The sequence below is a fragment of the Hermetia illucens genome, chromosome 6 (genome assembly GCF_905115235.1).
Source record: "Hermetia illucens chromosome 6, iHerIll2.2.curated.20191125, whole genome shotgun sequence".
In the NCBI taxonomy this organism is placed as follows: domain Eukaryota; kingdom Metazoa; phylum Arthropoda; class Insecta; order Diptera; family Stratiomyidae; genus Hermetia; species Hermetia illucens.
Genome location: NC_051854.1, coordinates 71,749,590 through 71,777,258, shown reverse-complemented (window position 1 = coordinate 71,777,258; position 27,669 = coordinate 71,749,590). Strand labels below are relative to the sequence as shown.

Here is a 27,669-nt window from a genome sequence, read left to right as displayed (position 1 = left end):
CAAAAGCTTTCCACTCGAAGTGTTTCCCTACACAATGCAAGGTCTTACTATAGAGTACCACAATCTAGCTAACTTCCTCGTACTCCTTAGAAATTTAGGCCTATTGAGCCTGAGCTAAGAAATTTCGAAAACAAATTTGCGAATTTCAAAACTTGCTGGAGAAGATAATTTTCCGGAGAGTCCTTGCTCATTATGGAAGGGTGCACGACTTCCATAACAGGTATAAAGGCGAAACCTTTGAGCTCAGGCTCAATAGGCTGTAATAGGTGGACCACTTAATATACTTTGTCCACTTTAGACGGATCTTGAATAAAGGGACTCTGCAATGCAAAAACTACCAACTTGTCCGCTATGCGACACTTAGCTGAGATATCTACATACAATCGCTGCTTCAAATATAACATGAACGTTAGCGTACCACATAGCCGAGACTTCGTTCCAGAACGGACCAGACAGAATTGTCCATCAGTTTGAGATCCGGTGACTTCGACGCCAAACGTCCTAAAAATCCGGAAACAATTTTTCGCGGACGGTGATTGTCGACTGTGTGGAAGGCATTAGCACACTCAGTCCTGTTAGCTAATCAAAGATTGAATGACTGACAGTTGTAGCACGTAACACAAAACCTGCTTATGATTTTTTTTTTTGTTGTTGAGGATGCTGAGACGCCTGGTGTACGTATGAACTTAGGACGGATTTCACTTCAATATAATTCGAACTCATGTTGTGTCTGCGATTATACATATATAACTGGAGCGATTACCACCTGTCGCCACTTTCGGTCACGCTGCTCCCAGGGCAAAGGTGAGGCAGCGTTTGATGATTTGCCGCTGCTCTGGACGAAACCGTCAGTCAAGATTTCTTTTTTCGCTTATGATAGCTGGGGGCATTGATCTTGATGATTCGTTCGATAAAGATCAGTGGGTCTTCCCGTTGGCGCAAATTTCGGTCCACATCATCACCGAAACCGGAAAATTACTGCGGCCGAGAGTTTTCGCAACCGCGCTGCGAACCATATCACCGTAATCACTTCGTTGAGAAAGTGTGCAAGGGCCTTATAGCCACATCTTTAACATTTCTTTTTTGGAAATATTTCGTATGCTATCTTCGCTGGTCCTAAACTCCTTTGCCATTTTAGGCCTCGAAAATTTCAAATTTCGTTTAATTTCGCAAATGATTTCCTGGATGTTTTCCGAGGTCATAGATGTGGTTGGATGACCCTTCCGAGGACTGTACGCAGTCCCTCCAGTCTCTATAGAGGTTCACGTTGTTTTGAAACCTACCATTCGAACAATGCCGACTGTCTTCATTCACGCTTTATGCAACTCGACAACTGTGTCTTATTGACTTTCAATAGACATAGCATAAGCAAACTGAAATAAACAAATGACAGTAACATATTCTGGACTATCATTTAAAAAAGAATTTCGTAAAATCATGGGTAATAACAAGAAAACATTATGTAAATCCTAAAAGTCGGAAAACACGTAATTATCAGAACGTTTTATGCACTACCAATAACGTCCAATATGAAACTCAGCTCAAACAAATAAAGGGCGTGGAACTGCCAACCGCAATGATATCCTACCCCAAAATACTATATATCCATTCCCAAGAGACTAAGGCTATTGCAAACTACTTCTTAAGAGCCACCCATTTTACAACTTAAATATGTAACAAAAGCTTTGAGCACGAAGTCCGGGCATCAATTACCTCACTTAAACCCACAACTTCATTTTCCCAACCACTTATCAGTGGCCTCTCCGTGGAGCCCAATTAACATTGTTGGAAACCATTTTGATGCCACACACCCCAAAGAATGTGGCTTTGTCGGAAGGGCGAGGGGAGCACAAGCAAGCCACATCAAACCTAGCCCGTAATATTTACGAAGAGTAGCTGCTAACTCTACATCTAAAGATCTCTTTGAGGTCCCCAGAAAATGGTTTACCTAGTGTTTGCTGGCCTGGCTCTAGCAAGGATTCGGCAATCATAAAGGCTGTACATCCCGTTTTTCTCTCTTCTCCGCAATTTCGACAATGCTTAGGGTATGCCGAGTCTGCGGCATGGTGCCTATAACCGCAATCCCACACACGTTTACGTGCGTCTGACCCAAAGGTTCGTTTAGATTTTGTTGAAGAAAGGCCATATTCTACTCAACTTAGCACATGTAACCATGAAGTCAGTGACTGTTAAGTAGTGCGAGATTTGACACTTCAGGGGCTGTCAACAGCGGAATCTCACCTGGCTATTCCATCGGCGTACTCTATGTGCCTTTGACCGGGAATCCAAGGAGGGTTAATTTAGCATTTATTTAGCAGAGTAAAAACAAAAAGTCCATCGGGCTTAAAAAATCCCTTATCCCTAAACAAATGAAAACCTTCTCCTCCCTGTTAGGTGCCGATGTATCTCCCTTCTCCCAAATTTTCCCAAAATCTTCGAGCAGATAACTCAATTAATCAGTAATGAACACTATGATAGGAACAACACTATCCTAGTTTACCGATCAGGTAGATCCTTCGATTGAACACGCCCTCCTAATTCTCAAAAGCGATATCTGAGAGTGAGTGAAATTTGACATCTACTTTTTATAGAATGAAGAAGCCACCAACCATATTAAGATTCTAATGCTCCAGCCTATGAAGAGTATATGGACTGCAGAAAAATCCCTAAATGCATACCGAAATTGAAGGAGGAGGAAAATCCAGAAAGGCAAGTTGAGTCTACTCACGGGATCCGTAGATATGTCTATTAGAGGGCTGGAGGGGTACTGAATAGGTCACACTATAAGGACGATCGAGTGTGACATGCAATGAATCCATTATGCCAAAATGGCCTATGAGTGGGTCGCCCTAGTAATAAATGACGAACAACTGTAGGGTCCTCTACTCTCTCTATAGGCTACCCGGAAAACCCTAGGGAGAGCTGAAACACATTTCATCGAATTGGTAACGCGCTACGATCAATTTGGAGGATATTTGCCACCAACTAAGTTTACAATACCAACAGTTTAGTCTAAACCTCCTGTATTTCATACGAACGCTGAATTTATTTGCATTATTTTAAGAGTATTATTTTATAAATAAAGGATACAAAAAGGAATATATTTACAAAATAAACAATTACTTGGAAATATAAAATATTCAGTAATAATATTATATAACGTATTTTCCTTGCAGCACATCTTCTGCGATTTCAAATTCTTGAGGTGCCGAGGGGGCATTAAAATTGTACACAGGATACCTGGGAACATAATCAGTTCTTTGTAGCGAATGCTCCTCACCCTCATCCACACGAGCACGCATCATAAGAATAGATTCTTCGTAAGTAGGAGGAGCTGTAATTTTAGAAAATATACCATTAAACAAGTTCTCGATGTAATAAATGTGTATGTATATACTATTGTCACTTACGTAAGTTACTGTTCGGTGTACTTGGCGCCCTATTATAGACAGGGGCTATGACAGGCAAACTAAGTGGAGCTTCTGTGTTACTCAGAGCTGCATTATTTTGAAAATATGACGACGCAGGCGCTGAATGTGACTGGCTTGCATCCATATCCACCCCATATGGTAGTCCCATAGGCTGTTGAGAGCTAGTAAAGAGGGGAACCGTGCCAATAGTAACTGGACACAAAACAAATGGATTCGTATGTCCTCCGGAGAGCTCAACTTCCACTTTGATGTCATAGTTGATTTGAATAATTTTTGACTGGAATTGGCTTGTCGGTGGTACTGCTGGTACCATCAATGTTTCCTCAAAGTTTGTACTTCCTTTGGGAGAAACGTTTCCATAAGATTTACGCGCAAGATCAACTGTCTCTTCTTTATAATCTGCTCCTGGTGTGTCCGCTCGATAAGTTATTAGTTTTCGAAGATAAAAACTTATTTCTGGGACCTTAACATTGCTACTGTTAACGATCTCAGTTCGGACTGGTATTGCTTGTCCAGGAACGAACCCAGTTTGAGGTATCTTCACTTTAAGGTAAAGGGGACCCGATGTGCAAATACCACACCAAAACGTTTTGACCACCTCAACTTCTGCTGGAATCTGCAAGGTAATGACAGTTATATTCATGTAAGCGATATAAACAGTCATAATAATACTTTAGGCATATTTTCATTCTTACTGATTAGAGCATTCTAATCTTATCCTAAGTCAGATACTAATCTCAAATAAAGATATATCTTACTCGCAATAAAGGTGAATCATAGTTAAGATCTAGTGTTTTCAAAACTGTAAAGCCCACGCTGTACGTTTGGTCGAATTTCCATGGTCTATCCAATATAACTTTTGCGACATATCGTATATGCCCATAAGTTCCTTCGAATGAAGATGGTGCAAATGGCGGTATAGAACAAGCAAAGTTAAACGTATGGATACCAGGAAGAATTTCAACAGGAGTTGCTAGAATTATTAAAAAAAAATAACTTTTCTGACATCAAATGTAGTCTTTTTTCAGCTCACCGGTTTCGGACCCAAATAAGTACGTTGTCACTGAGAGATACTCTTCATTTCCTTGGAACTGAGATGTGCGGGTTCGTCTTTTATTATCGTCTTCAGGCCAAGAGTGATATTTACCCTTCCATTGTGCTTTAGCGAGTCCGGTTATTTTGATTACAATTCCTGAAGAACAAATATTTAAATTTTATAATAATTTGAAAAAGAGAGGTGCTTCAACGCAGAGGGGATCTATTCCACAATTTTAGCATACATTATGCCGATGGGAGTTGAATACAGCCTCAGAATTTCAATCAACGACACCTACCTTGAAATATTTTTTAGGAACTGAGACATCATCATCACCATCAACATAATGGAAAACTCCTCTCGGAGATAATCTTTATGTGTCTGTTGATGTTTTTCCTTAAAGTGGTAAGAAATTATAGACAACAAATTCATCAGTGACAAGGGACAGATTTTGGAGGTCTCATCAAATTCACGTTTCTCCCCGGAGAAATCTGTGGAAAGGACACTCTTGACTACAATGGAAAGCATTTACCCAGTGTCTACGAAGAATGTCTTAGCGATAAAAATGTAAACGAAGTTGGACCCTTACAAAACAAGCACAGCACGAGGGGGGGGGTTTCTTTCAAAGTCATATAATTGCAGTAGGGCAATTTACCATACTGCAGGAGTGGTAGATCCGGTTTTCGCGATTGGTTCCTCAATTTCCAGACGACTGAAGTGGCTTCCTTAAAATTGGAATCCCATTACAGAGGATGTCAGATACCCGTCCCCCAAAAGAAAGGTAGGTCAACAGGCGTTGATCTCAGGCGCTAGAGGGTAAAGTTCTTGAATGTCAAGGACAGAGGCATTTTTATTTGAAAAGCGATTTTGGTCTTTGACTTAACCCCGTATAAAACCGAGCAAATTCCAGTCCATCTTCAATGCGCTTTTCCACGATAGACCTGTGGGTGGGGAATACAGCGCCCATTGGCGAACGCCTAGCTGTTAGAACCCATTCCTAAATATTCAAAGAAAAAAGCAGTATAAAGAAAAGGTAGAAACGAGAGCGAATTTCGCTTGATGACAGTTTCCGAAGTTTTTCAATCGGGCAAGGTACTTAAAGGAAATGGCATAACGTTGACAACTGTTGCGAAACCACGAAAGAGTTTCTGACTAAATTGCCGTAAAACAGTAGATCCGATAATGAAAAAAGACAAACAATTTGCACATTTTCTCATGGGACGCATACTCCCTGATCAGAATAGGAATTTCTGAGCAGCAAACCGATACATTGTCCCAATATAAGGCTGATATCACAGCGTTACAAGAGCCTCACTGGTCAGAGACCGGTTTTCTGCAGAAGAGGTACTAGGGGTCATCCAATAAACCATGTTTTTAGAGTAGGTATAGGAGTAGTCAGTTAAAAAATTAAACCTGCTTTTATCGGTTTTGAAAACATAAGCCACCAGCTATGCGCTTCTTGCGTAAAATTCCTAATTATAAACCCTCACGTCCCTACAGAAGAGACTGCAGAATTTAAGTGGATATCTTCAACAAGACAGTGAAAATAAACCTCTAAGTCTGCACCATACTCATACTATCAAAAACATACTTGAAGATTTTAACAGCGAAGTAGGCACAGACTCTTTATTGAGAAGATACGTCCGACTTCGGATTATTCAACTAGCCCCGTCATACGAAAGGGTTTTTGGAAGTTCATAGTTGATGCGGAAAAAGATCCACAGAGAACTTCAACCGAATCGACTGCATATGAATCGAACGCTGCTGTCAACAATGATGAATGACGTCTCGTTAGCCAAATGCTCCAGGCTCGAATAACAATCTCCGTTGACAATAAGAAGAGAGTGAACCACAACAAAACATTCGTAGCATTTGTAAGGGCGAAATGGATGCCATGAAAAAACAAATCAAAAAGATGTCCTCGATGATGAGTTTCACAACTACATGAAGAACATTATCGTTGGTATGGCCACACACATATTTGGCCCATGTTGCAAATGAAACCGAACGACTGGTTAGATGATGACTGTCAACTAACAATGAAACGAAGCAGTGCTGCAAACTGGGCAATGCAAAAGTTTAAAAGTCCCGGGTCCATGAAATGAAGGAAGAAACCGCTCCAGGCGCGCAAGTTTTAGCAACAACTCAGCAGCATGCAGCTATAGTCAATCTGATTTCCTTCTGTGTAAGAAACCCACAACCAGAATATCGGTGAACCCGCATCTAAAGCCTGCCGCAACCAACCATATAGAAACGGCCAGTGCAATCCATGGGCTCATCACCATAAGTGACAAGGAATAAATGCAGAAACAGTTCGTGTAATTCGTCGGCTAATCATAAGTCGCCAGGGGCCGATGGAATTACAGCCGAATTATAATAGTTAAATATGGAAGCGAACAGTTACACCAAGTTCATCAACTTGTGCTCAAGGTATGGGATAGCGAATCAATGTCTGACGATTAGCAACGAGGCATTATCTGTCTCATACATAAAAAGGGGGATATCACACAGTGCAGCAACTATGGAGGCATCACGTTGCTGAGTACTATCTATAAGATATTTTCGCTATCTTGCTAGACCGGATAGTCCCATACGCCCAAAACATCACTGGCCCATACGAAAGAAGCTTCATTCTAGGCAAATCAACAACAGATCAGATTTTCTCTGTGCGGTAAGCGATGGAAAAACTATTGGAATATGGACACCAGTTGCACGATCTATTCATCGACTTTAAAGCCGCCTATGATAGCATAGCCAGGGTAAAACTGTACACGGCCATGAGAGAATTCGGTATCCCCACGAAATTAATAAGACTGACTAGGGTGACCCTGACCAATGTGCGAGGTCACATAAAAGCAGCAGGATCACTCTCAAGACCATTCGACATCAACAACGGTCTACAACAAGGGGATGCCCTATCATGCATTCTCTTTAACCTGGATGGAGTGATCCCTAAATGCAAGAGGTACGATCCTCTTTAAGTCTACCCTACTACTGGGCTATGCTGATGATATCGACATCATGGGAAGAACCACCCGAGACGTACAAACTGAATTCATCCAAATGGAGCAGGCGGTAATTGACGCGAGATCTTCGGCTGCACATCAATGAAGGCAACGTCAGCACCAAAAACCAACCAACCAACAACATCAAACCGCACTGGTCAAACGGGAAGAATAAAAATAGGAGAATACAACTTTGAGATCGTTGATAATTTCTCCTACCTAGGGTCGAAAATCACAACCGATAATAGCTACGATGATGAAATCCGCGCACGGTTGTTGTCAGCCAACAGAGCCTATTTCAGTTTACAAAAACTGTTCCGCTCGAAGCGTTTCACCATAGGGTCAAAGCTCTTACTGTACAAGACTATGATCGTGCCAGTCCTCATGTATTCCTCGGAGACTTGGGTTCTTAGCAAGAAGAATTGCGAAGTCTTGGCCGCGTTCGAGAGAAGAATCCTCCGAAGAATTTTTGAGCGATACCATGACCGTCAGGTTGTGGATAAAATCCGGCTCAATAGGTTACGGTGGGCGGATCACTTAATCCGTACGGATGAGGATGATCCCACCCGGAAAGTGTGTAAGGGCAATATCTATGGTAGAAAAAGAAGACGAGGCAGACTCTGCCTAAGATGGAGCCATAGCGCAGGTCAGGACGCCAGACAGCTTTTAGGAATATCAAATTGGTGGACCTCGGCGCAAAACCGGGATGTCTGGAGTTCCTAATTAAGGCAGACCTAGACCGGATACCGGTTTTTGCGCCGTTGATGATGATGAATCAATGCAATTACAGCCGAAAAGGTTAAATATTGAAGCGAAAAACTACACATACCGGCTCACCTACTTATACTCAAGGATGTCTAAAAAGGAGATACCGCGCTATGTAGCAATTATGAAGGTGCCACGTTGCTGAGCACAATCTATAAAATATTCTCCCACAAGATCACCACAGGCTTCACTCTACAAAAATTAGCAAACAGATCAGATTTTCTTTCTGGGACAATCGCTGGAATTCGCCCATCAATTGTACTATCAGCTTCAAGGGCACCTACCATAGTACAATCGGAATAAAACTTTATATGACTATGAAAAAAAATCCTTATCGCTTAATAAAACTGGCTAGGCTAGTCCTCGCAAAGTCCAGATAAAAAATGGCAAGATCACTCTCGGGAGCTATTGCCATCACCAGACGGTCTAAGAAAAGGGAATGCTCTATCATACATTGTTTTGTAACCTGGCCCTTGAAAAAGTGATCCGTGATCCTGATGTAAATACGAAAAGCATCATTCTCCTCATGTACAACCCAATGAACTTGTCAGTGTTCATGTATTCCTCGGTGGCTTGGGTTCTTAGCAAGAGCAATTGAGAACTCTTAGCTACGTTCGAGAAGAGAATCTTCCGGACGTTTCAAAAGAATATATAACGACAAAATTTATAGGCGATATCATGGTCGTTCTGTTCCGTAGATATTCCAGTAATTCTATTATCTTCCGGGACGTGGAAGACTTTTTTTACTCCTTTAATGCATTACAAACCGTGCTTAATACGAATTCTAAACAGGCTAAAATTCAATAATAATGGCGCCCAATGTGGGTTTGTAAACCCGAAACCTTTTGAAAGTGGCACTCTTGGAAATAGATTGTTAGAACACCTTAGTTCGCTTTTGGTTTGATGAAAAGAAATGATATATAGATATTAAATAATGGATATTAAATCCAAAGTCACCCTTGTAGCAGCCTGTGTCTAGAACACTATCTTCCACTACTTATTGTGCTTATGGTTTATCATATTATGAAGCAAGTGTTTCTTTTGATGGAACGATTTCTGAATAAATTTAATGTACATAAATTGGGCAATTTATATAATTATGTAAATATATTCTACTACTCAAAGCGCAGAAGTTATTCCTCCTTTCCTGAAATCTAATATCTTTTCTGCTACTGTCTCTTAACATTACAGGATGGTATTTTTTGATTTTATCGTTATTTGAATGAAGATTTGTGTGAATGCCTAACTCCTACAGGACGGCATATGGGGAAGCCCTTGTAAACTTGATTCTGCTTGTACCAGTCGCTAAGAATATCATCCCCCCTTCTTAAATAAGAATTACTTGGAGCTCTAGTTCTGATGAAAAAAAGGCCTTTTCACCGTCTGAGTAATCTTCCCCAAAAGTTGTTTTAATTTTAGCGGTTTTCTCGGAAATCTGTCTCGTCACTCAACCATCTGAAGCAGATATGGTGCCAGGAACTCTTAGACATTTGCTTCCAGGTTGTGCTTCTCAGCCAAAACTAAGCATTTCTATGTTCTATAGTAACATTTTTTGTATGCTTTTAGTATAAATTTGACAAATGTGTGATTCGTTTGGAAGCTCGAAAAGCCGCAGAACAAGCGGCAAAGGAGAAACTCCACTTATCGACAATACCCCACAGAGTAGCGTAGAAGAATACTTGACCATACCTTCCAAGCCCGATAATATAATAGCAAGGACTCCAATTTTCTGAACGGGAGTAAAAGGCTCCGTACAGAGAAAAAGTGCAGCAAAGGTTAATAATAGAATTGTAATTTAGACCCGAGAAAATAAAACTGCCTTTTGAAATTTTACCCAATCCTTCCGTCATTTCTGCAGACTTTTTAAGAGGAAGACTTTTAAGTGTCACTAATGGATAGAATGGTTACTAAGGCCCTTTTTGCCAAATCCATTATGGACCTTGCCAAAATCTTCTGCCCTAGGAGTATTGAGTGCTTCAACAAGCACCCCACCAACTGCAAGGACTGGGTTCCTCGATATCGGGACCTCGACAGGAAAACACACGGAGGAACTGGGAAACAGACAGACGAAAGCTCCCAATGAACACCCAATCGGGATTGTTATTGCCACCTTCGAGCCCTCTCAAAAGCTTAATGATGGTTTCAATTTAAAGAACATCATTAACAGAAGATTACCCTTGACAGCGTTAAGAACATTCACGTTGTGCAGTGTTTTAATAGACAGAACTTCAGGCATATTGCCCTGCTGTATATAAGCGGGTTAAGTGCATAAAAAGCCATCCTCATAGAGAATGTCGCAGACCCAAAGCAGAAGCTTCACACTGCTGCAACTACGATAAAACCAGATATCCTGCTGAAGACCACGGGCGTCCAGCATATAAGGATATTAATTTCAGAAGAGAAGCTTGTAAAATGAAAAAAAAGGATGGTGACATGAGTCAACCAAAGAATGATACAGATATCACGAAGTTTGGTCAAACCGGGTCTTTTTTACACCCAAGCCGTTAAATCACGGCCCAATTTATCTTATTAGGACACTAGACTATCGCAATGGAAAGTCACCGTTCACATCCCTTCTGGTGGTAGAGAACAATGTAGCTCACTATATGCGTAAGCATTCACAATTCCCACCTTCCCACCAAATTTGATATTAGTCGGCACAACTGTTTTTGAGAAAAGTGGGTGTGACAGACAGACAAATTGACAGACAGTATACCGATTTTAATGAGGCTATCTCTCATGAGCAAGAAAACTTAAAGCCCATTTCCCTTTTATCAAACATGGGAAAACTTCGACATTCGCGCCCAACTTAACATTTATAATAAAGCCACGGTAGCATTAGACTTAGAAAAGCCTCCGACCCCACATGAATAATTATACTATATAATCCAACGTTCGTGATCAGCACTAGACAAGAGGTATTAGACATAACTCTAAGGAATACTCTGACGAATGGGCTGGTCAGGAATTGGAGGCTGTTGCATGAGCTCTCTATGTCAGATCACAGGTTGATCAGATTCAACATTGAGGCCAACTTCGAAATAGAAAGGATAATAAGGAATCCCAGGATAATGGATTCCGATTCCTATGGAACGCACCTAAGCACAACATGGCTCACCTTCAAGGGGGCGGTGACGTCAGGAGTAAACTAGAACTATAAACAGTGGTACAGAACCTCAACAAATTCGTCGTTGACACATATGACGCCAGCTGTCCGGCTATGACAGTTAAGTCATCAAGGGATGTTCCCTGGTGGAATAGGAACTTAGCCAAAATGTGAACAGAGGTACCGAAATTCTTCAACCGGGCAAAACAAACCGGGGACTGGCCGAGGTACAAAGATGCACTAACTGCGTATAGCAAAGCGATCAGGAAAGCCAAACGGAACAACTACAGGGAATTCTGTGAAAAGATCAAACAAACCACAGAGCCAACCAGGCTATACAAAGCTATAGCCAAAGACGAGGTAATATCTTCTGTTTATCTCAATAAGGAGAATGAGACATTTACCGAGAATGAGAAGGACAGAATATATCTGCTTCTCAGAACTGATTTCCGGGGTCCGCCTCCACGGCGGAAGGCGACAACATTCTTCTCAACACCCCAACAACGAATAAAAGGGGAAAAAAGGAGAAATGGAAACTAAAGAGGTATGCTCGGAAGCTAAGGTGGCAGGGGGAACTTTTAAACCACTGAAATCCCCCGGAGTAGAAGGCATCTCCCCAGCACTAATTCAGAGAGGCCTAGAAATTACCTTTGAGTCTCTTCTAAGGGTGGTAGGCAGCAAATCCGTGGGATATATACCATGGGAATGAAAGCGGACAAAAGTGGTCTTTACCCCGAAAGCATATAAAAACGATCCTTTTCAGCCTACATTTTTAGACCACTTTGCCTAACATCATTTGTACTCAAAACGGTGAAGAAGGTAATAGAGAACTATATTGGAACTAACGTTCTAATGCGGAATTCCCTACATCAGCGTCAACATGCTTACCGGGCAGGACAGTAGATCGAAACTGCTCTATAACTTAATACGTTAATAATAATGGGAATGCCTTCAAACTTTTCCGGTAAATTTCTAAAACATGGTAATATACTATTATTAACTTTATTTGTGCAGATATCGAAATGAAATGTATTTTGGGACCTAGATTTCATATAGTTGCATCACTGTGATTTCTTCAGGTTGTTCGGTTGGATAGGTTCTGAGAACAAGACCAGTTTCCCTTTTTGAGGCTAACATTTTAAGCCTTATCTTCCCTATGTTTCACCCAATATCAAAAATAAGATTTGTTTCGGAAAATAATAATCGTGACCTTTATATGACACCATATTCGATGAAAAAAAATGTATACGCCCCTTTCGCGGCATGGGAAGCCCCCTTTCAAAGTCGGCACTAAATGGCGCTACATGTAAAGAGACACACAGACCACATGTTCGCACCAAACTTCGGGACAATCAGCCGTTTCCCAATATATCTGTTGTGACAGACAGGCAGACGGACATATAGACATTGAAGCCACTTTTATAATATTTCATTTCACACAAAATCTTAAAAAGTGGTTACCACGGGCAATGCCAACTACAACATTCCAGAAAACTCCCTACATATCCATACTTGTCTCAAAATGTGTCCTACTATGGCTTACATGACCCACAAGCATTGTGAGCTGCGTGGACTGCAAACACTGTGCACAAGATTAATAAATAATAATTTCAAACCAATATTGACTATGAATATTCCACAGTTTAAAAAATACATTCTATGTATCCAAATAAAACACTACTCTAAAAGGGAACAATCTTCCAATTGTTCTCTCTCTCGTTAGTCGATCAGCCACACATTTCTTGCTGCTCGCTCACAACAAAGTCATTTTCGCTTGCAATATAGAAACTGCAGAATTTGATAACAATGATGACAATAGCATACAACATGCTAACAAAAAAAATATAACTGAATTTTTGAACGCAGGCAGAAAATCTTTTAAAATTATTTTAATTAAATTAGGATAGAAACTTTGCTTGTTTTTCGTACGATATGAATATTTTATTATCGATACTTTATTCTCTGGTGATCTTCTAGATTCGCTGCTATGCATTTTTCTTTCCCTAATCGATTTATTCTGTCACAGCTAAATAGAATATAGATAGGACTCATGTGAAGCACCGTCCTTCCAAACAGTTACATGATAACCGAAAGCCTCAAATTTAAAATCTACCACGGCGTCGTTCGTTCCATTGCCGTCTATGGTTCTAACAGCTGTCCGACTATTTACGACAATGAACGGCGCCTCGCGTAATCATATCCGAAATAAAGGCATGCTCAATCGGTATGGGGTTGCAACCATTGACGAAAGATTGGAAGAAAGGTGTGATTTGATCGTATTATTCGTGCTAACAAGATCACACTAGCTATATTTCGGGTAAGTATCGAAGTAGATAGACAACGACCAAAAGGTTGGTCGAAACAGTAATCGCCATTTACGGTGGATGGTGATATAAGAGCCTTTCGAACGCAGTCGAACCAAGACTATGATCATAGCAAATGACTCACCCAGTCGAGACGAGTCAAACCCGCTACTAAACAGGACAAAGGCCAAAGAAGAAGAAGAAGATAGTAGCACATTACCTCCTTCAATATTACTTCTGCCTTACTCAGTACACCATCACCATCTGAATAACTCACTTGATATCAAGGTTTAGTTGATTTATTAAGGAAATGCTGGACGACTAGCAGGGGTCGTCAATATTCAGAAAAACCGTTCGTTCGGCCACACAGCCCTCTTTCAATATAAGCTTATTAGATCACACTCTTAACATCCTTTTTTATTAGAATTGAGTGCTATAATCAAATTTAACATAATACATGAAAAGGATCATGCGAATTATAAGAGTTGGAGTTCGATGAAATAAACCTTATTTCATTGTGCCCGATCAACGCGACCTACAAATGCTATCTGAAAAAATCGGCCAGTGGGATAGTTAGATAATAACCAATTTAAGTGCAACCCAAAAGTCACGCATACTCTGAATTATCAAAATCAATGACAACTCGGTGGAATAACACGCTTCTGCTTTATCACTTTTTCATTAATTAGTATACGCGAATACCGCTGCTGTGTTCGCTTCAGCTTGAAAACACAATTGGTACATTATATTTGGTTATCTCCCGTGTTATCTTTACTTAGTTATTTTAATAACATTCACAAGGCAATGAGATGAATCATCAGATTTGTCCCCAACGTTCTACAATATGTTTTTATCTTCACTAACAAGATCTTGCTCAGTTTCCGCTGGACAGTACGAGTACCAATGTCAGAAACCAGTCCAATATGTTTAAATCCTATTTACCTCGAACTTTTTTAGCTTTTGAAAAAGAAATTTCAACTTTTCCAGAAACTACTTGTCCACTGTAATAAACGCACTCGCTTTGATCAAATTTTATGTTAATAATCGGCTTCATTTTTTACACACTATCCTAATTTTGTCACTTCTCAATTAAGAATATCTAATGAGGTGAAACAAATAGGAATGTAGCTCAAATTGGTCATAGGCCTATTAAATGTTTTTCTTAGTAACCGGTCAAGTAAAAATATAAACGATGCCGTTGAAACGCCGTCATATACTAAGCAATTTGCTGATGGTGCTCCGAATAACATGATAATATTTGCCATTTTCCGAGTTTAACTTCCAAGTACTTTTTATCTATAGATAACAGATAGCTTTAGGTGAGCTACTAGAATGGGGATAACTTCATCGCAAAATAAATTAGCACGCATGCTCATAACAAATATTTCGCAGGTTGCTGAAATATCGGGAAAGTATTAGATTAACAGTCTCTGGTTTGTATTAAATATTAATTCTGGTGGTCATTATTACCGAAAAAATACGCTTGAATACTGGTGCCACCTCAGATAACTAAAGATTGCACACCGACACAATTATCTCATTTAATTGAGGTGTGGATATACTGCATACGTGGATTCAATATTGCATTATCTGTTGTTTATCTGATAGTGTGAGATACTTAAGAAAATAATGGAATTTATGGCTCGTTAAACCTTACAGATCTTTTCAATTCAACATTGAACTATTGTACTGCCATTTCTCTACTAAAGGGGGCATGTAAAGTTTTCACTGTTACTTTCTATTTTATTTTGATGCCACTCTGATAATAAAAAGCTTCTAAGTAACGATAATCAAACCAAAAAGTGAACTGCTTGGCTTATGGGTAAGTAAGTATATATAATACATATATGTTTCTCCAGGGTTTACTATTTAGTTTCTTAGGAGTCATTTGCTTTACTAGAAAGTAAGTACCTAAGTTCATTGTCAGATTAAAATCAAAGTAAATACTGAAGCCTAAGTTCAACTACAACAAATAATTAAATGAATATGATGTGCATGTACCTACACCTACGTGTAAAAGAAAGTGTAGCCAAGTGTAATGACTTTTGTGAATTAGCGATGGTCAAAAGACTATATTGAGTGACTGGAGTCGACCAAGAGGAGAGAGCTATCCCAAAAACTGTCCGCTCGCTAATATTGAACCTCCACCGAACTGTTCCGCTTGTTTGCCTCTTTGCCTTTAACCAGGCTTGAGAATGTGAGAAGGGATCCTTTGAACACTTTAATCCTTCATGTGTCATTTAACAAGCCTTCACTTATCGTTATACCGATGCGTGGGTTCACACAATCACATCCTCAATTCTCCTGCCTCAGATGTCCATGAAGCTTGGCCTTTCCGGTTCGCACCCTGCCTTGTCATCCTCAGGCCATAATATTGTAGGATGTCCGTAAAATTACTGTGAGTCTTGCGAGTTAGACTGGAGAAGGGAAATCAAAACTAATTAGTTTATCTTCATGTCGCTTTTTTAAAAAGAAATGAAACAAGTCGGACAGGTCACTACCGCTAACAGAACTGAGCGATTTAAATATCTCGGGTCAATGCTATCAGTCTATAGAGAACTGCGTTATGCTCCTCACATAGGGAAACACAAAACCTTTTATACCTGAAGCGTCAAGCTTCCAGTTTCCCAACTTGTTTCATTTCTTTTTATATAAGCGACATAAAAATAAACTAATTAGTTGTAGTAATCAGCCAATGGAGAACTGCCTAATGAAATTGTTTCAGGCATTAACGCATCCTGGATGAAGTGGCATTTCACAACTGGCGTTCTTTGTGATCGACATATCAGCGAACGTCTCAAATCTAAATTTTACCGCAATGTCGTCCGTCCTGCAGCCCTCCATGGTTCTGAGTGTTTCCCGCCTATAAAAGACAATGAACGATGTCTTCCAGTAATAGCGACGAAAATGTCGCATTGGACTAGTGGCGTGACACGTTTCGATTACATCCGAAATGAGGATATCTGCGATCGATATGGGGTTGAGCCGATCGCGGGAAAACTGCGAGAGAGGCGTCTTCGCTGGTCTTCGATTGGTCTGAGCATGGAAGTCGATGGTAAGCGACCGAAGGCCGACCGAAACAACGGTGGCTTGATACACTAGATGCGGATTTAAAAGCCTCGCGATTACATCCAGAGCAGGCATTTGATAAAATAAAATCACGACGAGCCGACTCCGCTTGTGAACGGGATAAAGGCTGAAGAAAAAGAAGAAGATGTGAGAACCGATGAGTACCTGGCAGTTCGGTGTCACATAATTGAAAATTCCATTGCCCTCTATTTTAGAAAGCGGTTTAAATAAATCATTTGATAGAAAGCCCTGTATTAATAATAGTCAACCTCATACGCTTTACACTCGGAATTTAAAATTATTATCAAATGTGAAGAACTTAACTTACAACAGATATAAATAAGCCGGGAAACCGGAAGCTTGAAGCTTCAGGTATAAAAGGTTTTGTGTTTCCCTATGTGAGAAGCATAACGCAGTTCTCCATTGGCTGATAGCTTTGACCCCAGATGTTTAAATCGCTCAATTCTGGCCAGGTTACTGCCATTGCCAGAACTCAGCGATTTAAATATCTCGAGTCGATGCTACCAGCCAATGGAGAACTGCTTAGTGAAATTGTTTATGCATTAACGCGACCTGGATGAAGTGGCATTCCACAACTGGTGCTCTTTGTGAACGACGTATCAGCGAACGTCTCAAATCTAAAATTTACCGCAATGTCGTCCGTCTGCCGCTCTCTATAGTTTTGAGTGTTGGTCGACTATAAAAGGCAACGGACGGTGTCTCGCGGTAATGGAGATGAGGGTGTTACGTTGGACCAGTGACGTGACACGTTTTGATCACATCCGAAATGAGGATATCCGCGATCGACATGAGGTTGCACCGATCGTGGAAAAACTGCGAGAGAGGCGTTTTCTATGGTGTGGTCACGTAATTCCCGCTAACGGGAATTCACTTGACAAGATTGGTCTGAGCATCGAAGTCGATGGTAAGTGACCAAAAGGTCAGCCGAAACAATGGTGGCTTGATACGCTGGATGGGAATTTAAAGGCTTCGCGATTACATCCTGATCAGGCATTTGAGAAAATAAAATGACGAAACCGATCACAATGAGCCGCCCCAGCTTGTGAACGGGATATAGGCTGAAGGAAAAAAAAGATGTGAGGAGCGACGAGTGTACGGCAGCTCCGTGTCATATAGCTAAAAATTCCATAGCCCTCTACTTTTTAGAAAGCGATTTGAATAAATCATTTGATGGAAGGCTCTGTATTGATAATAGTCAACCTCATACGCTTCACACTCTGAATTTAATATTATAAGCAAATGCCAAGAATTTAACCTACATCAAAGGTAAACAAGTCGGAAAGCCCCCCTTTTGCATGTATGAGGACCCCCCCCCCCCCCCTAAATCGCAACGTTTGTTTGAGTGAAAAGACGTATCAAGATGTGGGCGGGGCATGGGACTGGTTGAAGAATTCGGTGCATCTTCGCGTGTATTTATTCTCATCTGCGAATGGTTTTCACGTGCATTCATGTGATGACATATGATTGATATAACAGATGCCACCACGTGGTTGCACGAGCACGTAATTTAGCATGAGATAACAACATATTTAGTTGAAGTCAAACACTTTATTTTGAAAAATCCGTTCACCAAGTATAGTCTCGATTAGTAATTTCCGAAGGCGCTATTAGTTTTGACATTGGTTGCAAAGGGGAGGAGTGCGGGGGGCCGGAAACGGTGAGTTACTTCAAAGACCCGTTCTCAGAAACTACCCAATCCAAATATCAGAAAAGAAATATGATGATCCATTCACATGGTATCTAAGCCTAAAAGTAATCTCCATATCGATACCTATTTAAATAAAATTAATAATAGTATATTATATCTGCACAAATAAAGTTAATAATAGTATATTACTATAATTTTTAGTAATTCGCTGCAAGACCCCCCTTAAGTTCATGCTAGGACCACGAAATTTCGCAACAATATAGGATATAACATAGAGCATGATCTCACCAAGTTTGGTGGAATTATTAAGTTTGGTGGAAATCGCACTATTACTAGATAACAAAATTATAATACGTCAAAGTTGTCGCTTCTTTGCAAATTCAAGACTATGAATGTCAATATCATCCGAAAGTAAATATTCTCACATAATATATGCATATATTACGTGCTACGTACTAAGAAATACACAAAACCTTTCGTACCTGAAGCGTCCAGCTTCCGGTTTCCCGACTTGTATAGTACTATTTGTCTTTAGTCTCAAAAGAGGCTTCAATTTTGCCGATTACCTCCTCATTGTCACTAAATTTCTTTCCAGAGAATAATCTCGATGGGGTCCAAATCTGGAAAATACAGTGGATGCGGAAGCAATTCGAAGCCCAACTCATGCAATTTGACCATCGTTTTCATTGATTTGTGAGACGGTACATTGTCTTGATGAAACAGCATTTTCTTTTCTTCAAATGGGGGCGTTTTTCTGCCATTTCATCCTTTAAACGCTCCAATAACCCTATGCATTAATCGCTGTTGATGGTTTTCCCCTTCTCAAGATAGTCGATGAATATTATACCGCTGCATGCTTTCGATTCGGTTCACCAGGTACAGTCTACTCAGATGACGATCGTTTTGATTCTAGTGTGATATAATGTGAACCATGTTTCGTCCATTGTCACATATCAACGCATTCGGATTTTTTAGGGAGGAGGAGCTTCAAACACTGCTCAGAATCGTCAACTCGTTGTTGTTTTTAGTCGATTGCGCGTTCATACACAATATGACCAACACGTCTCTTTGATATCTTTCCAGTCTGAGTTGTTTCGACCAACTTTACTTTGCGGTCATCCCAAATTGTCCACTGCGCAGTTCGCCTCCTTTAAACTTAGCACACCGCTAATCAGCGGCGGTCGATTTTCCTGGTGCAAAGCCCAAGTAATGTTTATCAAGCGAAGCCTTGGTTTCAACAGTATATTTTTTTGCCAAAGAACAATGCTTTATTAACACACGAAATTCCTTTTTATCCATTTTTTTAAACTAACAAAAGTTGCTTCAATATAAATGCTCTATCCTGCAAACTAATAGTCCGACAGCTGTCAAATTTATACACGTGTCTTTTGAAGGTTAGAGCTAACTAAAAATCATATGGATTTAATACTGGTAGAGCAATCTGTGTGTTAGCCTATGAACTTTTCAGCCCAACAAAATTTCGATTTTTCACTTTTTGTGGACACTTTGAATTGAAAAACCCAATTTTTGCAAAGAATAATAGGCTAATTTATTATTACAATATAAAAAATATTAAAAAATTTCTCCAGCATTACCTCGTAAATTATGTACAGAAATAGTGCTAAAAATTTCAAAAAGACCCGTGCAGTAGTTTTTGCCATACGAACCGCAAGTCATGCATGAGGTGCGGTTGCTTAAACCATTGTATCTTCCTTACTTTTGCCCCGTCTCCAATTTTCGCACAACACTCCTGATAGGTTCGCCATTCAAAAAATTAAATATGCAAAAAAGTTTGAAACGTTTCCACCTTGAGTGAAAAAATTGGAAGTTTAACTCACCGGAGAACTAAAAATTTTTTAAAACTGTCATCATTTTCTTAATACTTCGTATTTCGCCAAATCCTCCTTTCTGCGACTAGATAATATGATATTCTTAAGTTTTTTTTAAATCTGATTTCGGAAGAACCATTATCTGGTTATCGTGTCCACTGCAAAACATTCCGAAAAATGTTCTCTTGGAAAACTACAGTCGATCAGCAAATTTTAATTCTTTTTCTTAAAAGAACTTTTATAAGTAACCCCCAATATGTATTATATTAATACAGTTTTTTATTAAACATTTACTAAGCTATCGAAAAAAATTGAGTAAATGTCCTCATACCATCCCATGCAACTATAATATATACATCCCCTTGAAAAAAATTCCAAAAAGTTTTTCCCCGTTTCCAAAGCCAATCCATCAACTAAATTCCTACCGCAATGTATCAATACATGTGGAGATTAAATCATTAATTTTTCGCTTTTACACATCCAACGTCAACATTGTTTCAATAATTTAAAACAATAATAAACAATTTCCAACCTAACATACTTAATCAAGCGTTGTAAAATATGCCCAAATGGCCCCCGATTAATCGATGATTAAAAGTGCGCACATATATAAATTTTAGCTGCTTATCTCAAGGAAATTAGTCCTCTCGCAGATGACCCCTTATCAAGTGTGATTCATTTAAAAGTTGATAAAATGGTAAGTGGTTGAGTCAGTCAAGTCTGAAGAGGTGTATTGTGGTGAGTAACACTTGAGAATTATCGTTACTATCTGAATTGAAGGTAGACAGATAGGTAATGACCTGACATGTAGAATTATTAGAATGATGACAACTTATGTTGATACACATGGGGGTTATTGAAGTTAGTTGTTGCTTATCGCATACAGTATTACAGGTGAGTACAATTAGAGTCTGATTGCGCTTTCTGGTATCACAAGATAACTCCAAAGTAAGTCAAGTGGATGGTATTCATGACCAAAACTATGAAATTTACTTTAGTTAAGAGGATAGCGACCTCAGAGTTGCTATCATGTTTTGGGATCCTAATTTCCCCGTTGGTAGTGACTGTTTGAACAAAATTTGATTTGAATTTTGTTCCTAGTTTGCGAAGAGGGGACACAAGGGTATACCACTTTTAATTTGCCTACCAAAGGCATTAGCTTGGAAGCGTACAGACCAGAATGCTCGTTCGCTATACGCTCAAGTCTGATACCTTTCCTTTTTTCGGCCAAAACTTGAAGGTTAGATTTATAAATTGGATATCGTTTATAGCGCCATCTTTGAAGTCCAGTCTGGTGTTGGTATAATGTAGATATATAACGACCGCGATATTGACAACATTTTTTTGCCTTGTCCGGGGACACTCAAACGGGGGAATGCATTTAATAATATGCAGTATTCCTTCATTTTCTCTCCTCCTACACTCCTTAGCCTTCCCAAATTTACTACAGTCAGTTTATCCATTCCCAACACTACGTTCCAATCTGAACTCTCAACTTAAACATGTAACTTTTGTAACTTTTTAATTAAGTCATTAAGCCATCATTTCATAAAAAGACTAACTACTGGCCCCTGGTCACCGTGATGTTGGGTGTAGGTTCTAACCGCTCTTTTATGTTTCTGGGCCAGGCTCGGTGGGTTGGTGTTGTCGCTGAGACGATATGAACTTCGCTTTAGCTGGAACGAGACCGGGTAACCGATTGACGGCTGCTGAGCCGAAGACGGCAGTTGAGGGAGAAGTCGGAATTTGAAATCTCCAAGAGTTCCCACGTAAGCTGGAGCAGTAGCTACTTTAACCGACAAATTTGGCCTGTGTCAACTATAATATTTTAGCGCGGGTGTCTTTTTCGGGTAAATTTTTTAGTTTCTTGTTTCCAGCGGTTCGTATAGTGAAAGTATGTCAGAGCTACTGTCAGCCGAAGCATCGAAAAAGAAAGAAGCGCATTCCATCCTCTTTGCCACTGGAGCATAACCGTCCCTACAACACAAGTGTCCCTGGAACTCCGTACGCAAAAAGTCCAGGTGTACTCGTTTTCCTGTTTTTCCTGACGTGTCTTCGCGAATCAGCTCTGATTTGCCTTCGTTAAATCAAGTGCTGTATTAGGGTTCTGCAAAAAAAAAATTAAACGTCGATTGTCGAGTTCTTCGAACTGAACTTGTTCTCCGTTCCTCTGGGTTGCATACGTACGAAACCTCAGCCGGACGGTAAAGGAGAGCACTTCAGCGAGTCCTGAAACTGCTGCAATGTGGTGTGCTGTTGTTGATGCCGCCGCGTCTGCCCCCATCGACTCTTGGTCACCAGTTTCCGCGATGACCTCGAGTCGAACACACTCCCTGATGATGGCCAGGATTGTGCCGGTGCGAGTAATAAAGCGGTACTGGTCTGCGACTCGCAGCACCGAATTGCAGGAAACGCTTGACGAAGAACTATCAAGTACTACCTGCGCCCATAGCATGATTTAATATTATTATATATATTAATGATATTAATATTATTTCTGAGTTGCCACCACCTCGGCAGATGCCGAGATGGTTTCCCAAATTAAATGCTCCGTATAATAGCGTCTCTGCTGGTAAAATTATTGGAGAATCAACAGATGGTCCACCAGGAAAAAGTGGGGATTCGTTAAAAAATGTTTGGTTCGAAATTCGTGAAAATGTTATGATGATATCTCAAAAGATCGGTTGACCGTAGGAGCAAATCTTAGCGGTAAGGAAAAAGCAGAGATCCAAGCCACGGGAAAGCCACTGTATTTTAAAAATGTTGAATCGCTTTCTTTGAATTATAGAAGCAGCACAAAGGCATGAATGGATGGGGAGTATGTTCTCTCTGGAATAGACAGACGGTAAATAGGAAAGGGTAATTAATATTGTTGCTTGCTCTTATCCGCAGAATCCAGAAATCGACTCCTGTGACCAGCCCTGAAACTTCAACTGTCAAAAGAATTTTTTGAGAAATGTCGATCTTAGACGATGCTTAGTTTTCCCGCTTCTAACGGGAATTCACACTTATGGGCTTTGTCACAGAACCAGCGGAGCCTTTTCAGGTCACACAACCAATCCCAACAGAGCGTCTAGATAATGTCATCTCTGTGAACGGAAGCGAAAGAATATTGTGGTGGACTTTGGGTTTATCGCCCCGCATGCTGAGTGAAGTTCTACTATAACCGGACGGCATGTTCTAGAGCTAACCCAAATGCTAGCAATTCGACGAGATGAATGGGTTGGTCTTGATTCTCAAATATTACCTCTCTGTCAGGAGACAGAGATTTTACTCACATGCTTAGACTCAGTATTCAAAAAACTAAACAGATCCGGGGTAAACTATAATACTTTAGCAGAGACGTGAAATCTCGAGACGGTTTGATACCATCAAACATTTCTTTCCCAAAATAGCTAAATTGCCTAACGACCTAAGAAGAGAGGAGCGATTTCTGGTACCTACGCAACGAGTGGCGCCCTGTCTTCCCTTCTTTTTCATGGGGGCCCGATGATATAGGTGCCTTGTAGCGGCCCACCCCAACCGATCGTCGGAGTACTGAAACATATTACCAAGGATATAGTTAAGATATCTTTTATCATGATCCAGTTGTAATCCCTTTGTATTTTCCATCAAATTTTTAAATTTACAGACCAGCACAGTGTTACCGGCGTCAGTGATAATACCCGAGGCGTTGCGCAAAAGAACAACGTTGGATTAGACATAGGATAAATTGGTCACAATTATCTTGGTGCATTCCAGTGCAGTATCGATTCCGCAAAGTCCAATCAATCTACGGATCCCAAACTCAAACTGACCCTCGGTCCAACGCTAGAAACATCTGATTGGCGAGCGGAACATCCTTGAGACGATCAGGGATCTGATGCTCTACGATGAGCAATCAGGGTGGTTGCACGTTCTAAACGGTAGTCAACAGCGCCTCAACCAGAGTCGAGATTTCCTGCTACAACAGACTTGCGTTTGAAGACTCAATGATGTAACACCATAGCCATAAACAGCTTGAAGAATTGGAGTAGCCCGAATTTGCATTAGGCGCAGGATTTTCGGTATAAAAAGCTCACCAGTACGCATGTTCGGTTGGCGTACAGCTTAAACCAGGTCATGTCGGCCTACGGGACACTGCGCTAACAAATACAAAGAGCAGGAGTCTACAGACAAAAGATCGATTACTTGCTTACCAACCCTCCACGTTATGAACGTCCATTTTTAATCGAAGGGTCAATGCACACCTCGAGACCAACTACATTCTGTTTGAGGAGCAGAAGTGGTACCGAATTGCGAAGAGCAACTCATTATCGACGCGGTAGTTGTAGGACAGGCTAGGAGGTTATTTGCCGTTTCAATTATGCCAAGGCTTTTGACAATGTCCCGCACACCTGACTTATCGATATCCTACATCTGTATCTGTATCTCTTTGGTTTTGTATGGTGTTGAACCCTCTTTATGGCTACTGAATGATGCTAGAAGACATTGTTTCATAATAAAGTATGGCCTATGTTCTAAGTGCGAACTGACACACTTGATGTACTTAGAAGACATCAGGTTGCATGCTGATATTAATGGCTACCATAGAAGTCTATTACTAGAGATATTCAGGCGCGATATTCGGATGGATTTTAGTGTAAGCAAGTTTCGAGTCCTAGCCATCCGCGAAAATCATCACGAGGAGCCCGATGGACATATGGTGACCTCCATATCCAAGCTATAACCGAGACAGACTTTAACAAGCACCAAGAAATCGTGGGAGGAACCCATGGTGGGGCTAGTGATTTGAAGGATGCTCTTCTGTTTGAATTCTAATCAATCCAGCCAAAACCACCATAGTACCATTCACTAGGAATCGTTAGCTTGATCACCTGAGAGCCATAAGGTTACATGACACCAGGATGGAGCGAGAAACAGAGGTCAAATATTTGGGAATTACGCTAGACCAAAAATTACTCTGGAAAACGCATATCGGAAACACTTGTCGGAAAGCCACGAGGGCTCTGATGATTTGCAGGTCTACAGCAGGGAAAAATTTCGTTGTACCCCGAAGATACTACTTACATTGGAATAGTAAGGCCAATGACGGGTACTCTGGGCAGAAAGAACTGAACTCAATACACAAGCGAGGGAGTTGCGCAAACTCCGAAGACTGGCTTGGGTGTGTATCAGTGCTACAATGAAGACATGCGCAACCGCATCCCTGGAGGTCCTTCTGAGATAAACTCCTTTCCATCCCCACATACAGATACAGGCAAAGAGGGCAATATTCAGAATGGCCGAGAGTATCAGTGAGGCGGGGAGCTGCCTAAATCGAAGGAAGATTGATGTTCTTTTTTACCGCCTAAAAAGAATTATTGATACCCAAGGATAAGATGAGAATCAGGTTTCACTTCGATCAGAAGTTTGAAACACATTGGAGTAACAAGGCAAACTGGGGGAGCGTGGCTATATCCCTCACAGCGTAGAGAGCGGGTGGTCGTTGGTCCAAGGAAAATGTACTTGGAGCCAATGGGTAAGCACGCTAGCATATTCCAGGTGGAAATATACGGAATAGATCTCCAAAGGAACTGCAGCGATCAAGGCACTTAGGTCCAACCAGGTGAACTCTAAACTGCTACGGGAATGCCTTGCAGACTGAATACGCTCGGCTCGCTCCACAAGGTCTGAATATTCTGGTTTCAGGCTATGTTTTGTTGGAAGGCAATGAGGTAGGAGACGAACTAGCCAAGAAGGAAGCAGGGACACCTTTACACGGACCACAGTCCTTCTGTGTAGTCGGAAACGGGTTCATGACTACGACATTAAATGAAGAGGAAAGGCTAAGCGAACTATACTGGGCGGGTATTTCATAAATGGAGCAGTTCAGGGTGTTTATTCGGGTATACGAACCCACGTACAAGGACTGTTTAAATCTCACCAAGAAGAATTTTCGAATCATAGTTGGAATTCTTATTAGCCACTACCCGCTAAACTATCACCTAAGGAAACTAGGGATATTTACAGAGACTGCTTGCAGCAAAGCGCCCAAGGTTTTTTAAATAGGTAGGATTATCGGAGCCTAAATGCTTGACATAGTGCAAGTATTAGGTAAAATCTGACTTCTACCGAGATTGGAACAATTGGAAAATAATAAAACAATACAGTCGACTGCAGCAAAGATCGTTTTGTAAACGAGGGTGCGGCCTCGCGGCGACTTGATGAAATTGGAGTAATTCATCTCCCACAAGCTGCGTGTATGTGCTACAATCTCTAGTCAGATGAGAATTGAGTTGAAATTAACCGCCACCTTCGTGTGAACAGTCTAATGAATGCTTGATCGAAGAATCTGAACGATTCTGACAATCATATCGTTCATACTATGATCAAGAACGTGTGAGTCACATATGACCTTTTCGCCTAATATGAATTAAGTGAACTAGGATTTGATATTTTGCGCTTTTTTGTATTCTCCTGATCTTATGTCATTTGAATTCTGAACCGAAATTTTTTTTTTAGTGATAAAGATGGTGCAGAAAAGGACGGAACCAAACACTTAAAATATATTAGAGCATTTCATTTTTTAGACCGTAAAGGTACACTAGGAGACAATATATTGAAATTGGCTTGGCATCATGATTTCACTCAGGTCACTTACAGCTCGGTCGACTAATATACGGCATCCAATCCCTCTATTATCAGTGACACTTGAATTGCTACCTTCCTTTGCGGCTGCTTCGTGTTCTTAACCTTCCTATTAAGATTTAAGAAATGTATCTCTCGCAAGTATACGTACAATCTTTATTAAAAATTCACGTTTCCTCTTTATTCAGGCCAATAGTAACTCCTCAAAGGACGAAAATTCTCAAATATGGTCTCCCATCAGGATCCTTTTTAGACGATAGAAAAACTCTTATAGAGTGATGATGTCCACGACCATTAGAAGATTGTCTTTAGGGACTCAGTCCTTCCGGTTATATATACATAATATTTATTTGCAATCAAAACATATGGATCCTATTTCCAGTTCAGTCAGATGTATGCCTACCTTTGTAACAGAATTCAATGAAGCCCATCAGTGATTTGAATCGGGCGGGCCAGCTGTAACTATTTACTAATATTAGGGTTGAGTAGCCAAAGTAAAATGTATTTCGTCAGCATTCTAATAGTTTTCATTAAATTTTGATGAGTTTTGTCTCCGTGGGTTCTAAAACCAGAGGGTTGAACACCATTATCTAGGCGAGGCAATCTTATTGCTGAACAGAACAAAGGCTAAAGAAGAGTAAATCAACAAGTTTGTAGATGTTAATAATGAAAGGTATGGTATTTTAAAAGGCGGATCTTCATATAGTGTTACTCTATGTATAAACAGTCGCCATCACCTTTGACATCTTCTTCGAGCTTCCAACACAAGGCAGGCTGATTTTCATCATCATCATCAACGGCGCAACAACCGGTATCCGGTCTAGGTCTTCCTTAATAAGGAACTCTA

At 40.5% G+C, this 27,669-nt stretch overlaps 2 protein-coding genes across 2 annotated transcripts in view; one reads left to right on the top strand and one right to left on the bottom strand.

Annotated features, from left to right (window-relative positions):
- Nucleotides 1–3,026: 3,026 nt before the first annotated feature.
- On the bottom strand, nucleotides 3,027–15,000 carry LOC119659586 (arrestin domain-containing protein 17-like). The gene is made up of 5 exons (XM_038067745.1): nucleotides 14,589–15,000; nucleotides 4,465–4,623; nucleotides 4,190–4,404; nucleotides 3,411–4,047; nucleotides 3,027–3,334 (listed from the first exon to the last, which is right to left on the bottom strand). Exons 1-5 carry the CDS (start codon nucleotides 14,698–14,700, stop codon nucleotides 3,153–3,155), a joined length of 1,305 nt encoding a protein of 434 aa, XP_037923673.1. The 5' UTR covers nucleotides 14,701–15,000; the 3' UTR covers nucleotides 3,027–3,152.
- Nucleotides 15,001–15,031: 31 nt separating this feature from the next.
- LOC119659588 (arrestin domain-containing protein 1-like) overlaps nucleotides 15,032–27,669 on the top strand; it is a 50,013-nt gene continuing 37,375 nt past the window's right edge. The window contains exons 1-2 of the mRNA XM_038067748.1: nucleotides 15,032–15,196; nucleotides 15,306–15,468. Coding sequence (XP_037923676.1) covers nucleotides 15,465–15,468 — 4 coding nt within the window. The 5' untranslated portion in view covers nucleotides 15,032–15,196; nucleotides 15,306–15,464. The remainder of the gene's footprint in view (nucleotides 15,197–15,305; nucleotides 15,469–27,669) is intronic.

Bases quoted from the DNA above. Each gene is read 5' to 3' on its own strand.
- LOC119659586 (XM_038067745.1), bottom strand. From the start codon at position 14,700: ATGAAGCCGATTATTAACATAAAATTTGATCAAAGCGAGTGCGTTTAT. The intron at 4,048-4,189 runs GTAAGATATATC...ATTACCTTGCAG, and splicing joins ATGATTCACCTTTATTGCGA to ATTCCAGCAGAAGTTGAGGT. The intron at 3,335-3,410 runs GTAAGTGACAAT...CTAAAATTACAG, and splicing joins TACACCGAACAGTAACTTAC to CTCCTCCTACTTACGAAGAA.